The 17,500-nt window shown below is 40.3% G+C and overlaps 1 protein-coding gene across 1 annotated transcript in view; it reads left to right on the top strand.

Annotated features, from left to right (window-relative positions):
- man1a1 (mannosidase, alpha, class 1A, member 1) overlaps window positions 1-17,500 on the top strand; it is a 154,564-nt gene that overhangs the window by 34,119 nt on the left and 102,945 nt on the right. Inside the window, exon 2 of the mRNA XM_005930472.3 lies at window positions 4,651-4,747. Within this exon, the coding sequence (XP_005930534.1) occupies window positions 4,651-4,747 (97 nt within the window). The remainder of the gene's footprint in view (window positions 1-4,650; window positions 4,748-17,500) is intronic.

The following is a 17,500-nucleotide window of genomic DNA, read 5'->3' as shown; positions in this document are numbered from 1 at the left end:
CCACATCCGAGACTGAAATAAGTGTTAGGGTGTTAAATTGGAAAGCAGCGTTCACATTGCAATCAAGCCCCGGCCAGCGCCAGATTAAAATGAGATGGAACCTCAGTGACTCCCACTGGGGAATCAGGTGGTTTCAGCAGCAGATAATGGGACTGAGCAGAGGAAGATGTCCCTTCACACAGGGAATTGAGCGATGTGTGGATTTAGCACAGATGAGGCAATCAATCAGCCACAGTCATAACTGGAAGAGAGAATAACATAAAGTAAAAAGCTGCTTTTCCACATGATTGATATGTTTGTCTTGATGTGTTCAAATAAACAAAATATTATTAAAAATTTACAAATGAAAAGAAAAAATATATAATCACCCTGAATGTCGACAGCATTCCTGCAGATCTTCAAAAGCTCTTGAAATTCAAGGTGCATCAAAAAGAATAATACAATTTAAGTAAAGTAATGGACAAGTTTTAAAATACATGAAAGAGTATGAAGCTAAATGTAAAGTTTTACATACGATACAACTCTTCCCATACTCGAGCAAAGTCTGAAGTAACTGCACTTTTTTTCCTTAACTTGGGAGGAAACAAATAGATGCTTTTAGTTAGGGTTACATTTTGTTTGTTACTGTTATAATTGCAACTAGAACTACAGCAATTAGAATTTTAAATGACACAACTACATCAATAACAACTACAAAGTCCAAAGTACTGGAACGAGCCGCCCTCATGCAGCTCCAGCTATTTCTCGACAATAACAATCTCTATGAGAAGTTCCAGTCTGGTTTTAGAGCTCGGCATAGCACAGAAACCGCCCTACTGAGAGTTTTTAATGATTTGCTTTTAACTGTTGACTCTGGTTGTGCTGCTGTCCTAGTAACCCTGGACCTGACAGCAGCCTTTGACACTGTTGATCACAACATACTGCTATCCCGCCTTCAACATTGTGTTGGTTTAAAGGGCACTGTCTTAAAGTTTTTCCAGTCCTATTTGAATAATAGGAGTTTTTCTGTTCACCTTGGTGAACTGTCATCTCCCAGAGCTCCTTTAACCTGTGGCGTACCTCAGGGGTCCATACTAGGCCCCCTGTTGTTTATTCTGTACTTGCTCCCTCTGGGCGATGTGCTCCGTAAACATAATGTGTCCTTCCACATCTTTGCCGATGATATTCAGATCTACCTCCCTCTGAGGTTGAACTGCAATGTTTCTTTGCAGCCGCTACTCTCCTGCCTGTCTGACATTAAGACTTGGATGACTCTTAACTTCTTACACCTTAATGAAAGCAAAACTGAAGTCATTGTGTTTGGGCTTCCCAAAGATCCCAACTTCTCCCTTGACTTTTTGGGACCCCTAACCTCTGATTGCACTTCTTCCATTAAGAGTCTTGGTGTTATTTTTGACAATGCTTTTAAACTTGATAAACAAATCAGCTCTGTAGTTAAGGGATCTTTTTATCATTTGCAGATTTTAGCCAAAGTCAAGTCTTACCTTTGCAGGAACGATCTAGAAAGAGTGGTCCATGCTTTTATTACTTCACGGCTAGACTACTGCAATTCCCTCTATGCTGGCCTAGATCGTTCCTGTCTACATCGCCTTCAACTGGTGCAGAACGCTGCCGCTCGCCTGTTGACCGGTTCAAAAAAAAGAGACCACATCACTCCGGTTCTCTGCTCTCTCCACTGGCTCCCAGTTGCCTTTAGGATTGATTTTAAAATCTTACTGCTGGTTTTAAATGGCACTGCACCTTCTTACCTGTCAGAACTCCTTAGTACTTATTGCCCCAGGAGATCTTTGAGGTCAGCCGACCTGATGCTTTTAGATGTTCCCAGGTATAAATTAAAGACAAAGGGAGAGAGGGCGTTTGCTGTGGCTGCACCCAGACTGTGGAACAGCTTACCTCCTCACGTCAGACTCTCCAAAAGCCTAGAAACTTTTAAAACCGCTCTTAAAACTCACCTCTTTTCATTGGCTTTTAGAAAGGTTTAATTTATTTGTTTTATTTATTTTTATTTTATTTTTATCAGCGAGGTGTTACTACGAAATTGTGTTCTATTGTATTTTATCTGTATTTACTGTACAGCACTTTGGTCAGCCTTGGTTGTTTTTAAATGTGCTCTATAAATAAACTTGACTTGACTTGACTTGACAACAACTGAAGTTGCCTAAGGCTATAATCTGGCATATTTACATTTCTTAAAATGTTCATTAATAGTTATTGTCCCTCTTTTTTATTTAAAAAATGAAATAAATAAAGTAGCTACAACAATACCTAGAACAAGTACAGCAATATCTGGAAAATCAACAGCAATATTCTATTTCTATAACTATAACTATCAATAACTATAACAACAACACTACAAAGACTAAAAATAACTTGAACACGTACAGTATTACCTAGAAACATTATTTATAGATTACTTTTCTTAACAAAGATACAGAGAGCTTCACAGACAGAAAATCCAAATAGTAAGACATACCAGAAATAATTAAAAGCAGAAAAGAACAAAAAAGTCAATTCACATACTGAGAAATCACTTCTTGTTTAACACGTTTTGGCTCAAGGTTTTGTAAAAGAACTTGACCAAACATACTTAGAGATGTTTAGATGTTGATGTGCTCAAAGTTAAAGCCTCAAGTGTTCAACACAAGCTTTGACAGAATACCCAAACACTGACAAGTTAGCTTAATGTTTTCTGCCTGCAACATGAAAATAGCTGCTCACTGCTGAAAATTCAATATATTAACATAAAAAACCCAGGTTTGTCATAGATCAAGTTAAAGACAATTCTATTTCATTTTATTTGAATGAAATGTTCCTCCCTCCCTCACTGAGTACACATAACACGAAGTAAAAAAAAAAAAAAAAAATAGAAGTCAAGTTTGTTTTACAGTCTTGCCTATCAGTCTTTGTTCTCTCTTCTTATTTCAGCTGTTGCTCTGTCTGATCTCTTTTGTGTTCACGTGTTTATCGATAGCTTGCATGAGTTGACTTTTGTAATCCAAACACATTATATCAAAAGGCTGGACAGAGAACAAGGGATGAAAATGCTAAAAATCTGTTAGAAAGTTGGATACCTTGTCAACTCCCAAGTAAATGTTGAGTAAGCATTAAAAAAAGTTACAGGGAGCAGTCTTGGTGTATGATGGCCAAAGTTGTCAAAAGCCCGGGGTCTATTCAGTACACCCTGTTTTCTTTTTTTTAAAGCAGTCTGTACCAACCTGCTGCAATAAGTAATGAGTCAGTTTCGGAAAGACTTCTGAAAGGAGCTGCATGATAAAACCTGTGGATGATACAGCACTGACGAGAGCCCTGATTTAAATATCCCTGGTTGTAGTCAATACATGGTTCAGATATCCAGAGACTTCTGAAGCAAAACCTTTTCCATCTGTGGATAATCTCACAGATGCAGAATTTATTTCCCTTAACAGTGACGGGGAGATTAAACAGGCACGATGGTTATGCTATGTTACTCACTGGTCCTGATTATTTTCCCAGAAGGAAAGTTGTTCTTTTATTATAATGGTGTTTCTTGAAATCTTGCGCTGCAGTCTCAGACTTCCTGAACAGAAACTTTTATTGTATGTTTGAAGGGCAAGAATGACAACATGTGCTAACGAGACACATTGTCACCCTCCTATGAAGTTTTTTCCCTGATGTATTTGTCATGTATTTGTCAGTCATGTGTCCAGATAAGACCGACAAAAACAAATCTCTGAATATCTTTTAAAATTTTGATTGAGGGAACGCCACAACGGATAATCTGATTCATTATATTCATTCATGAAGCTCTAGACCTTTGAGACCGTACCAAATAGAAGGACTTGCCCCAAATATAAAAATCGTTTTAGAAGAGAGCCTTTGGTCAACAAGATGTGACTGAGAGGAAGTAAACCTCTCAGGGTTTCCTAGATGAACCTGTGGAAGGATCATTAAGGTTTGCCTGCAGCTGCCTTTATCCCCAGATAGCTCAGGGCCCCTCGTGCTTTTTGCATTATGCAATAATTTACTGTTGGCTTTAGCTCTGTGTAGCTACAGTGGACCAGAGGCTCCAAAAACCTCCAAACCGCCTGATCAGGGAGTAAATCCTTACACGTGTCCCCACTACCATAACCCTTAACTTTTAAAGTTTAAGGAAATCCTCTATAAATAAAAGACACCTTACTTTAAGTTGAATAAATACACAATGAATAATACTAGCAGGCAGTCCACATTACAGCATTGCCCAAAACAACTCTGACTATGATTTTTTTTTTTCGAGTATCCATTATTTTTCTCAACCTTCAGTGACGTTAATCTGAAGAACTTTGGGTCTTGGAAAGTTGGCTGATTAAATCAAGACATTGTGCTATGTCAGCTTGAGCAGTGGGAATATCTTTCCGACAACCATTGATTGAATCTGGGGTAGTTGATGTCAGTTGCAGCTCTGTATTTATTCATGCATGTGCTGGATATTTTTTAGGGTAGTTTAGAAACGCATAGTTAAACGTACAGGCTGATTCACCGAGTGAAAAACGAGCCTCATCGCTCGGTTAAAATGATTTGATTCTGTTGTTACGGCTCACAGTTTATTGTCCCGTTTAACTCTCTTCATTTCTCATCTTCTCCTCCTCCCTCTCCCCCCCTCCTACCCCTCCGCTTCCTCTCCCCTGTCAGATGATGAAGCATGCGTGGGACAGCTACAAGCGGTACGCCTGGGGTTCCAACGAGCTCAGGCCTGTCTCCAAGCACGGCCACTCCAGCAATCTATTTGGTGAGTGAGAGACCACGTATGTGTGCACGCCCAAACACGCGTACACCCAAACACACACACACACGCACGCGCGATTGATCTCTTGTCCCTGCCACCAGCAGCCTTGGCCTTTAGATTAGCAGCCAAATTGGCCGTCAGTTAGAGTCATCCATCTACACATGCCTCTAAATGTCAACTTTATCATATATTTATATTCTGTTTGTGCTTCTTCCCAGTTGTCAGTGTCTGTGCTCGTAATGAGTACGGTGATGCGGGGTGTTTTATTCTCTCTGTCTTCTTTTTTTTGTTTTGTTTTTCCCTCTCCTCGGTTTCACACTTTTGTAACTCTTCTCTGAAAGTCTTAATTGTCTGTCAGCCTTTCAGTTTTGAGGGTAGAATTACCACCTCTTGGTTGAATGTCTCCTCTCAGATCTGTCAAGTTTCAGTTTACATCCATGTCTCTCCACACTTAGAATACATGCAGTGAAGACTTTGAAGCAATTAAATAGGTGGGCACCAGAGATTAGTGTCACCAATTCAATAGCAGACTGAATTTGAAATATGATCCTTTCTGTTCCATAGTGATAGTGGTAAATAAAGGCCAAAATAATGCTTCATGGCAGTCTCTGACCTTTCTCTTATGAGTCTGCTCAGTTCAGTTTTATTTATATAGTGCCGGTTCACAATAAATATGTCAGACCTACAGTATTAGAGATAAAGCACAAAGAGACAATCACCTCAGACCAGAACTCTGTAATGCCTCTTATTTTTTTCATTTGTATTTAGAAAAAAGACCCAGAGCCAATTTTATCCTATTAGTTTTTGTGCAAATTTTTTTTACCATAAGTACCATATACATTTTTGAGTTATTGCCAGAAATATTGTCAAAATTCTCACATGTAATCCTGACCTTTGACTATCAAAATCTAATCCAAATGAACACAAAGTAGTACAGTGATAGTAAATCTATTTATATTGCCCCCTTTAAGATTCAGATCACAAGGTCCTTTACATCAAATGCAAGCCCAGAAAAACCCCAAAAAACCCCAATGAAACTGAATGTCCCAGCGCCAGTTTAAAAAGATGAGTCTTCAGCTGCTTTCTGCTCGAGTCCGTCGTAGACTGGACGGCAGAGAATTCCTAAAATTGCAAATTCCCTCTAATCTTTAGTTTCTTAGTGTACATTTGTGGATTGATAACAAGCCCTGATCAGACCTAAGAGCTGCTAACATATCGCTGCACAGATCTTGGCTGCGTTTAGCTGGACTCAGAAAGACAGTATACTGACAGTATACTGCTACTGATGATAACACATTTAAAAATAGGTATATGATAATATTGCAAAGAATCCAGTGGTAACACAGTTATAGTTACATCCTCACTACTAAGTTCATCACAGCTCTCTTCTCTTGATTGATAGCACTTTAAAAACAATTCTTCATTGCAATCTTTCAATAAAAATGGTCATTATCTATACTGTATATTCTTTTAGCCATGATAGTCATACAATGAAAATCTGAACTGTGACAGCTTTATTAATGTTAAATGGAAGTGAAGCATACATCATTTCTGCAGGTGTTTGTGTGAGCTCTGTCTGTATGCGCCACGATAACTTTAATTAATTGCGACCGATTGAATAAACGGGAGCAGAGACTGTGTTTTTAATTTAAGATCTTTCTCTCTTTTGTCCTAATAACCCCAGGGTGTTTGTTTGGAGTCCTTTAGCTGTGCATATGTAGGTGGTGTATGACGGTTTAGTGTGGGTTTGTATTGTGAGCTTTCGATAAGATGACAGCCCCGTGTGACAGAGGTAGCTGAGCCTCTTCTGCTGATAAGGTTGATGCCACGATACTCTCTAGCTTGATCTGGTTTGAAGTTTTCCTGCACTCTTGCATTTTTTTTCTTTAAAAGTTGCCCTCTAATGTCACGGTGCAGTGAAGGCTTTTCATTTTTAATTCACTCGATAATTTCAAGTAAACTCCCTGTAATTAAGAAAAGAATGAATGTTAAATGGGTGTGTCAGCTGAGTGGAAGGAAACTGAATAATTGAAGTGTTGTTTAAACTGATATAAATTAATTATTTTTTCACTCAGAAGCAGCTGTAAAAGCTGTAAACACAACAGTGACGAGTAGATTTAACATCTAGTGGGTGTTTGTCAGTTTGCCCTCTTCGTTCCTAGGGTGGTGTAAAGCTTTAACAATCAACCTGTATCCCCTCCCGTCAGATCTATCTGTTTTGGGGCAATATTTCCAGTTGTTGGTATATAAAGCGGACTATGTTATGTGGATCCGGTACATAAGTAGGACACGGCAAAGCTATTGCATGCATTTAGTACTCCTTTTCCTCTGTTTTTATATTTTGAGGTTATTTTCCCTTAATATTGGCTTTAAAAATCAAAGCTAGGAGCAAAATATGCTAATATACTCTGCTGAGCTGAGACTAACCCGATAGATTACATAAGGAGAAGACATGGCGCTCAAAGATTCCTGACCTGGAATCTATGGGAGGATTCTGCAGCGCAGATGGAGGGAGAAGTCTAACTTCATGTGAAGGTGGATTAAAAAAACAAAACTTTTTAAAACCTTATTTTGGGGGACACTCTGCAAACTTTTGAAGAAGTTTTCATCCGATTCGACTGATTCTATACATGCAGTTTTCAAACCCTGACGACAATTGAAATAAATTTAACTTAACCTAGAAGAAGTGCCTGAGGTAGTTTAATGGCTGCTGGGTTGCCTCTGGAAGGTCTTGTGGGGTAAACTGCAGATTTGGCTTCTCAACTACAGCTGGTTTCATAATATATTGAGAAATTATTCCACTGTTAAAAATGTGAGACAGTGAGAGGGGTTTTAAATTGTAATTGTAATTTCCTATTTGTTTTAAATAAAATAAGTTGTACTTCCTCAGGAATGATATTTTGGCCAACGAGTGCTATTTCTGAATGAAATAAAAACCTGGTACAGTTGTGAATATTACTGCACCACTTGTCCACAACTGTTTTGTTCTGTTGCATTACAGTTACAGGAGCTGTGGTTATTTCGCTTTTTTCCTGCACACAGTTTTATGCAGAGTATAAAAAATAAAGAAAGTGAGGTTTTCTTGCTCCTTCTAAGCAGAACTTCTGAAATTTTTCTGTTCTATTCTGTTCTATTAGCAAAAAAAGACAACCAGAGATTGGCTCTTATTTAAATATTTGGCCGGAAATATAAATCGTAGCATATCAAATGTAGACTTGGCCCCGTAAGACAGTGTTTTTCATTTTAGATTATGCCACTTTGAGTTTTTGCCTCAAAAACCCCCTCAAAGTCTTTTTCAGTACACAGTCAGGAAGATTCGAAGCTAATTTTTAATGATTGCCTTCTTATGTTTAATGAGGAAATTCAATCAGCTTTGTGTAAATTTCATCTACAGTTTCATTACTGAAATTTATCAAACGTAAACGTAGGACTAGGGAGGAAGCTGCTGTGTGAATATTAATTGTCAGATCACCTCTTAGAGTTGGTCTTTCTACGTGTTTCTCTCTTTCTCTATCCGTCCCTGTGTCTGTGTGATAGAAAAGTAAATAGGTTTTAGTTGGTAGCTCCAGTAGACCCACTTCCATCAGTAAATAAGACAGCTTGGCCCCAGGGCCTTGTCACTGCCTTTTCCAGCTCCTATAGAACATGATGTAGGACGATGATATTAGCCTGACCTGAAATATTATGCAATGAAGCCACACACCTAAGGCTGCTTCCATGATATATATACTCTTACTTGGATTGCTGAGTCAAACTAGCCAGGAGAGGTGTCAATTAGAATGATGACAATGTCCTCTCAAAATCAACAATAAGAGCACAAGAAGTATTACGAGACCTACTCTGTGTTTTCCTCGAGACAGGATTTAAAGGATTATAAATTACTCATGGTTATTCTTTGCCTAATACCACTTAATGTTAATGCACTTTAGCGTGTTGCGTAAGCGTGACAACTGTCAGAGGGATAAAAATGAAACTTCCAGCTGCCTGTTTTATTTTGGTGGTGTTCGACTTTCTGGCTCAGAAATTGTCACAGCGGGTTTGAAACCAACGGTGGTTTAAACCTTTCCGATTGTCCCATTTATAATAAATGTTAGGACTGCAACTTTAAATGATTGTAATATTGTTCTGCCTCCAAAATCTTTATTAGCCATCCATATTGTTGTGCATGGTACTGTCAAAGCACAATATAGATCATTGTTCAGGAGTTTAAAAAAATATACAATAAATTGACATTCTGATCCTTTTTTGTGAGTTGGGCTCATGTGGGTCTAAATATGTGTTTTTGAACAGTGCGATGTCTTGGATAACGCACATTTTATTTCTGTCAAGCTGTTCAGTGGAAGAAGCCTCCAGATGGGTTGGTTCTACTTTGGGGAAAGTTGGATGTGTCTCCTCTGTGGTCACTCCCTGAAGCAACAAAACTCCTTGGTCTCAGACGCCAGCTGTGCTGTCAGCTGTTTCCACTGTATCGAATGTGTTTGGCTGGATGTTGCGGCACTTTTGGGATATATTGCAGTGCTTTTGTTTGTCCGCGTAAAAATCTTAGTGTACAAAATTTGAAGAGCTTGAAAAAAGAAGGCAACTGGACTTCTTTGAGTTTTGTGAAGACGTGTCAACTCTCATCCAACCCAAAAGACCAGGCCTCTCGGTCTTCTGGGGACCTTTGATAACACTGTGATGGCTTCTGCAGTTTTTTATGCAGTGGTCTGCTGGGAGGTGGCAGCACAGAGAGGGGCAGGAAAGAACTTGTAGACTGAAGAGGGCCAGCTCTGTCCTGGCCTGTCCCCTAGACTAGACCGCAGAGGAGGAGGGGGGAATGAAGTTTAGCCAACCTAATGTCCATTATGGACAACACCTCTCATCCCTGCATGAGACTGTGGGGAGGCCGTGAGCACCTCCTTCAGCAGCAGATTGTTAGAGCCATGGTGTAGGACAGAGCAATCAGACATAGGATAAACACCTGCTAAAATATGTGTATATATTATAATTCCCACTGCACCTTATGCACTATAAAGAATGTCAGTAACAAGGTTTTAGTCCATTTTTGTGTAAATAGTACAATTTAGATATTGTAAAAATTACTTTTGTATAGTATTTTATTAATTTGGACTTTTAGGAGTTTTTATTTATTGATTTTGTATTGTTTTTTTTTATATTATCTCATTCACTGGGTCTTTCTGACCCTTCCACTGCTGTAAAAAGTCTAATTCCTCAGTGTGGGATTAATTAAGTCTATATCTATACCTATCTATCTATAGCAGAAGGTGAAAAGCCTTAATAGTGTTAACCAAGATAAAATCATAGCCAAAGAACACTGTAGAGTTGTCTGCACAGATCTCGAACTAACTTATTCAAACACTTGAAAAAGACTGGAGCACAAACTGGAGTGTAATTAATGAGCGAAGGCCAGGAAAAACAATGCAACAATTGCTAACGTGAATTGGCCAACATCGGCTCGGACGTCCATGAGAACGAGCCTGTACAGCACATTAGCACATCCATTCAGCTCACAAAGATGCACTGGAATCACCGGTGCAGTCGCATTCCATATAGCCAGCTGTGTTATCTCTTCATGCAGTTACTTTTCCAAAGTGGTAATACCTGCACTGTGTGCAAAGTACAACAGAGGAAACGTAGAGGAATCTCACTGCTGTCAGCCACTTTGCTGCAAGTTTTATTCACATTGATTTCTAAAGATTAATTAGCATAATGTATGAATGTAGCATATTACGGCAGCCTTTTTGGTACAGTTTGCTTATAAATGTACTTTATTTTTCATCTAGGACTTGAATATTGCTGAATTTGAGTGAATACGGAAGGCCGGTTTTGTTTTCATGCAGACATTTGGACAGATTTGAATATGTGAAAGGTTTCTTCTTACATGGCGGTGCATTAAAAACATCAATGAACATTCATGATCTCAATATTTAACTAAGTAACCATGATTATCATTTTTGACGTAACCAAGTATTATTATTATACTTGCACCGCATAATATTTGCAATATGCAGCAAATTTTCCTCCGTTCTTTCAGCAGCTGTATACAAAATGTTTGTAAGAGTTACATGATGCATGGAGGTGCTCGGGATAAACTGGGAATAAGCTGAATTCTATCCCAGGCTGGGAAATTTACCAGTTGCCACATATCCTCCTAAAATATTGGCAGACTACTGTGTTTATATTCTAAGCCCTCTACTTTGGCAGACTACCAACGGTGATTTGGATATTATTTATCAACCAACATTACTAAATCTTTCTTAACCCAAACACTTTAACAAGAAAGAGCCAGAAATAATGAGGCGGATCAGGTCCACTTCTGAGCTTGTATTAGCATATAATTAAATAGCCCTGCCCATGTCTTTCCATTTGTGTAATACAGTTGCTCTCTCCACACAAAGCGTCTTTTAATTTAGGTAGTGTTAAAGGGAAACCAGTATTTAAGACATTTTTGAAAAGGTCAAGATGTTGATGAAGTGACTTGAAATGTGTTGTAGAAAATGGCCTCTTGAACAGAGGACAGCGTAGAGGAGCATCGCAGATTGATTTCATATACTGTTGCAAATGAACTGCTTCAGTTTTGGTTTGAAATTAAAAATGACTTTCAGTAAAAGTCTATTATTATCACATTTAAATGCAGGTTTCCATTAGAATGATTACTGAATTTCACAACATTGACTCTCTAATGTTTTCATCCAGCGTCTAGACTGCAGCAGCGGCTTTTCATCATGGTGCAGCAATTTCAGTCAGAAGCAATATGTCAGCTGCCCACTTTTCAGCACTGATCAATAAATACAAATTGTGCAGCTCTCATATGATCTGCTTAGCTGCGTAGAGGCTGTCTCACAGTGGCATTTTGGATGCCATTTCAATACAACTGTTCAGAGCTGAGTGATTAATTTCATAAATGTGCGCCGTCTCATCTGTCTCAATGTAGGTAACAGTAGTGCTGCTCCGTGGCAGGAATTTCAAGTCACCCTCTTCGCCTTCATCCGTCTTCTCCAGATGTTTTTTTAAATGGTTTTGAAAAAGAACAAAACTGGTGCTTTTGAGCAAATATCTTAAAACATAGCCGAGACCGTTTCAGCTCCTGTCCCATGAGATGCTGTAGATTCAGCGTGTTTGCTAAAATTAAATACAGCCCGAGGCATTGATGGCATCCATCCTGTCATTTCCACTCCAACTCTTCCGCTCGTAGCACTCACCTCAGCTGTCTATAACCAGCTTATTGCGGTAGAGAGTCACCGACAAAGAACAGGTACAGGCAGGCACGTCCAGAGGGAGGGTCACACCCTGTCGTAACTTTGGAGTTCGCTAGAAGGCACAGCAAGCGCACTTCTTTTATTCATCAACTTTCACAATAATTCCCACGATGTTTCGCTTTGGAAAAAAAAAGTCGATGTTTCTGATTAGCATCACCTATTTTCATGAGTTTACCTCGTGTGTGTGTGTGTGTGTTTCTTTTATTAATTATATCTGGCTGAAAAAAGGGCGATCGTGGCTCAAGAGTTGGCAGTTCGTCCTGTAACCGGAAGGTTGCCGGTTCGAGCCCCGGCTCGGACAGTCTCGGTCGTTGTGTCCTTGGGCAAGACACTTCACCCACCGCCTACTGGTGATGCCCAGAGGGGCCGATGGCACGATATGGCAGCTTCTGTCAGTCTGCCCCAGGGCAGCTGTGGGGAGTGTGAATGTGTGTGAATGTGAGAGTGAATGAATAGTGGAATTGTAAAGCGCTTTGAGGGCCCCGAAAAGCGCTATATAAATGCAATCCATTATTAAAAGAACCCCATTGGTGGTGAAAATGCCCAACTAGCTTTCCAAAAACTCTCAGTTCCAATTATAGGATTATACATTCCAGGATATTTTTGAGTATTACACAGACACAGACATCTTGTAGCTGTCCTTTAAACTTCCATCATTAAGAGCTTTTTCCCCCCATCCTAATTCTGATGACTAGAATATGGAAAATGTCCCCTGGAAACTGAATTATCGCCTTATTAAGTTTCTCCAGATCATCTAGAGCTCATTTGGATCTGGATTTATCGACCCCAGCCTTCAGCTGTACCCTGACGCCTGTTAGACATCATTGAATTTAATTTAATCTCAGCCCCATTATAAGCCAATTATCCTGAGGTGAGTCTTGTACCGGGACATGACCTCAGTGTCTTCAGTGGTAGCAGAGAGCTGGAGTCTGATAGTCATATACGGTATGTTATTATTCTGTATAGTAAAGATCATTTAATGTGATACTGAGCACAGATATGGTGGGTGGATAACAACTTTTTAGGCCACATCTACTCAAAAAAGGGGGGAAAAAAACCCCAAGTCCCACACAGACTCCTCTGGTTTCTTTTAGAGCGTACAGCAGTGGCTCCAGTAATGATGTTTGTGTTGCTCTGAGTGTCTGTGTGGTTTCCTCTCTTTAATTGACAGCGCTGACAGGCCACTGGTTGTGCTTCACATCCGCCAAACAAGCTAAAGCGAATTGTTTCCCTGTGGCTTGCCTCTCATTTCAGCCGAGGCTCAGGACGGGAATGCTCTCATGTGTTCAACCGACAGAAAACTCAAACGGGGAGTGTGTGTTGTTGTTTTTGTTGTTGTTGTTGTTTTCTCCCCGCCCATCTATTGACTATGCCATATTAAAGGTCATCTCTTCTTGGAGAGCGAGAGTAAAAAAAGCGAAAATTTTTACGTTAAGTGATTGAGTGCGTTATCTGGTCATGTGTACGTGCGTGTGTGTGTGTGTGTGTGTGTGTCTAAGAGCTACACTGCCATCTGTCTTGCTGGTATAAGCTTTCGGCTGTTTTTGAAAACACCTGAAGACTTTTTGCAGATGCTGTTAGACAAGGAGATCTAAATCAACACTGGGCTATATGTCTCACAGTACAGTTTAGATTTTTTTTTCTCTATCCTCAGCCTGCTCCCCTTTTCTACTCGGGGCTAGCTAATTCACATTGTCCTCTGACAGGCTCTTCGGTTTCGTTATTTGCTGGACAGTTGGATGGATCCATTGCCACAGGCAGTGTGAGGAAGTAAAAGGCTTGTGTGTCTCCTTGTGAGACACACGGGCTTTGCAGTGGGGGTTATCTGCTTGGCCCTGCCTGCAGTGCTTTGAAAGCCCATTGGATGAATGGCAGGGTTTGCCACAGATGCTGCCAGGGTTTTGTGATGGTTGTTTTTCTTTGTGTTGTTTTTCCTTCTTGTCTCCCGTGGCCCTCTACTTCTCGCCAGACCTCTCAATGGCTCAAATGCTTCTTGTAGAGTGATGCTTCAGCTCCTCGTATCAGTTACGTGATAGTAGAAATACCCATTTGGTGTAAGCCTCTTCCTCGACTCATTTGATCCCAAATGCCAGGTTTATGTTGCATTATAAACAGCCGTTATTAGCACTCAGTAGCACAGTGATCACAGAAAGAACAATGGTACTTGTAGTCTCAATTTCCCCTATTTAATGGGCATACGCTTTTAATGAGCTGCTCCCTTTACGGCTCGCCACAGCAAATCATCTGTCTCAATCTCACCCTGTTCCCAGCATTCTCTTCTGTAACACTGCCCTCTTCATGTCTTCTTTCACTATGAATCTTAAGTGATTGTCCTCTTTTCCTCCTGCCTGGCAGCTCCATCTTCTTTCCTCAGTATATCCACATCTCTGCACTTGTCCAAACAAACTCAGCTTTGCCTCTCTGACTCTTATCTCTAAAACTGTTCAACCTAAACTGTTCCTCTAATGGACTCACTTGCAATCCTGTCCATCCTGGTCACTTGCAGTAAAAAATCTTAGCATCTTGAATTCTGCACAATTCTCCATACATCATAGCAGGTCTCCCTAACATCTTGTAACCTTCCTATTTGAGTCTCGCTGCTATCCTTCTGTCACAAATGACCCCCTACACTCGTCTCCACCCACTCTACCCTGCCTCTACTCTCTTCTTCGCATCTCTTGTGTAGTTGTTTTGGATGGTTAACCTCAGGTATGTAATACCACAGAAAAACAGTCCACAGAAAAGCACAATAGCTCTCCTTTAGTGGTTAACACATCCACCTGACATGCAAAAGATCCCTGGTTTGCGATCTGTGCCAAATCAAATATGCTGATTCATCTGCTGTGGCGACCCCTCGCAAATAAGGAAGAAGGTTTTATAATAGATCTTTAAGGTTTTACTATAGTCTCTACAATTCTATATACCAGCACATTTTGCTCACCTGGGTTTGATTATTATAGCTTGAAAGCAATTTTCTGTGCCTCTGCTGGTTTTCTGCTCCAGCTGATTTGCTGAGCAGTATTTCCTGTTTCTTTTCTGTGAATGTTATATGAGATTGAGCAAGTCTTTGGCTGCAGTAAGCTTTCTGCCAGAAAAACTGATTTTGGTTGTTGGTTTAAGTCCAGCACAGATGCCTGTTTAGCCCCGGTCTGTTGTACCATTAAATGTCTTCCAGCTGGCTTTTCCACTGGCTTTTAAAAAAACAACAAATATACTTTGCCTTTGACTTCAATGTGCCTTTTGTTTATGACACAAATGAGTCCGAGCAATACAGTTAATTAAACATTAAACTATCTAAATATTTGTTTGGCTGCTCTGTACATCTCATGATGCTTATTAGTATTTTCCCACATTTTATAGATGAACAAGGACATGCTCTGTGGTTAAAATTTGATGGGGTTCACAGAGGAGAAGGTGAAAAAAGAAAGAAATACACCTGCAGTTCAGCATTGTGGGATCATTTCTCTTCATCTCTAACTATAAATAAAAAGGAGAGGAACTTCTTCTGTTTTCAGATCACACCCTGTAATATACAAACTGTCTGATGCAAGGTCAGATGCGAAGAAATATTTTTTAGGATGGACTAAATAATTCCACCTATGCTGTATTAAGCAGAAGGCTACACCACAATAGGGATGATTATATCAGTGCTGAAATGACTTTCAGCCTTGAATGCAGCAGCCTCGTGTAAGAATAGACCTCGGAGATATTTCGGGGATTAAAATGTAATAAGAGGCCAGACTTTCAAGAGCTGGGAGTTTAAACCAAATGTTTACAGGGGACATCAGTTAAGTGAGGCGAGCTGAAAGACGCGGCGTTGAACTGTGCTGATAGTCTGCAGTTACTTAATGTAGCACTGTGTCAGGGATTGTGGGGTCCAGATGGGGCAATAGAGCTGTGTTGGCAATGAGAGAGAGACTTTGTACTTTACTTTTTCATACTTAAAACATTACAGTCTATTCAGTGCGAGAACTGGTTAATAAAGGGCAAAGAACTTACCCTGCTACACTAGCATATAGTGGACATAGATCAAGTAAAACAGCACAAGGCTTTAACATTTGTCTGGTTCATCATTACTTTTTGTAGCTTTATAGGTTGTTTCGCATGTGTAAAATCGATAATAGAAACAGTGTTTGTATTGAAAACTAAATAAAATCCCTTGTGTTTAGGCCTGGTGGGTCACTGGGCTCATAATACCCTGACAGAAACCCTCACAGGTCCACAGAGCTGGCTCCCCACAGTGCCAGAGTGATGCCGCACAGTAGCATTTCAAGTCCGAGCTTTTAACAAACCTTTTAAAAGGTTATCTTGCCAGCACTGTTTTATTTTCTGGGGTTTTACAATCAAATCAGGAATGGCTTCAGGAATCACTGCATTAGTTTGCATGACAGACTTTAATCTTTAATCATACTTTATATATATATATATCATATATTTTTTTATATATTAGCTGCAGGGCAGTAGAACTCAAACTCACACATCAGATGTTCCAACATAACATCCATGATCGCATGTGATGCTGTGTGTATGCACTGCAGCCAGGAACCTCTGGTTTCTCTTTCCTCCCACCCTATACCCTCTTACAGCCCTGCTGTGTTGCTAGCAAGGCTAAAAATAATGTCAAGTCATGAAGGCTTATGTTTTTGGTGTCTTTCTATTTCCAGACAAGTCATTTAGTTGGTTATATAGTTTGACATTGAGTCCTGGGCTGCAGCTTCGGCTTCCACACAGCAGTGTGTGTGTGTCTAAATCAGATATTCAATCTCGATAATTGAAATGGATGGAGTAATTCTGCTGTGGCCTTCCCTCAGGTTTTTGGGGTGGGTGGGTTGGTGTGTGTGTGTGTGTGGGAGGAGGAGGGGGATGGAGTTGTATTTGGTGTTGTCTGAAATGATGTAGATCACGCTCTGCACAGAGGTGGGTGGGGCGCAGATAAGGGAGCACCGCTGCAGCTGAAATCGGGGTATCCATCACGCCGATGGATACCCCTTGCAGCCCCGTGTTGTAAGAACTCATCTCCTGAGCCTTTGTTATAGAACCTGGAGCCTGCCTCCACATTAATTAATCACACACACAAAGACACACACTCATGCAGCTCAACAGCAAGCAGTCCTACTTGGGCTTTGCACGCCCGCAATGCCTAGAACAACGAACACAACGTGAGCGAACACACACAAACACACACACACACGTTTCCTCAAGTCTGTCTGATACCTGGAAGTTCTCAGGCCTGAATTAAAGAAGCGGCCAAACAAAATTTACTGTGCTTGGTGTTATCACAGCTTTCCTTTAAATCCTTCCTTTCTGTATCAGCATCGCAGTTTTCAACACACACACACGCACACAAATGAAGGGTGGAAATGCCTTTCACTGTAACCTTGACAAAATGTGTTGACGCTCGAGTATCTGGCAGCTGAAGTCAAGAGGTTAATGTACTTTGGGATGTGTGTGTGTGTGTGTGTGTGTGTGTGTGTGTGTGTGTGTGTGTGTGTGTGTG

The sequence above is a fragment of the Haplochromis burtoni genome, unplaced genomic scaffold (assembly GCF_018398535.1).
Source record: "Haplochromis burtoni strain Fernald_Lab_line unplaced genomic scaffold, NCSU_Asbu1 Contig_93, whole genome shotgun sequence".
Taxonomy (NCBI): Eukaryota; Metazoa; Chordata; class Actinopteri; order Cichliformes; family Cichlidae; genus Haplochromis; species Haplochromis burtoni.
The sequence above is the reverse complement of the archived record's forward strand: the minus strand, read 5'-3'. Positions and strand labels throughout refer to the sequence as shown.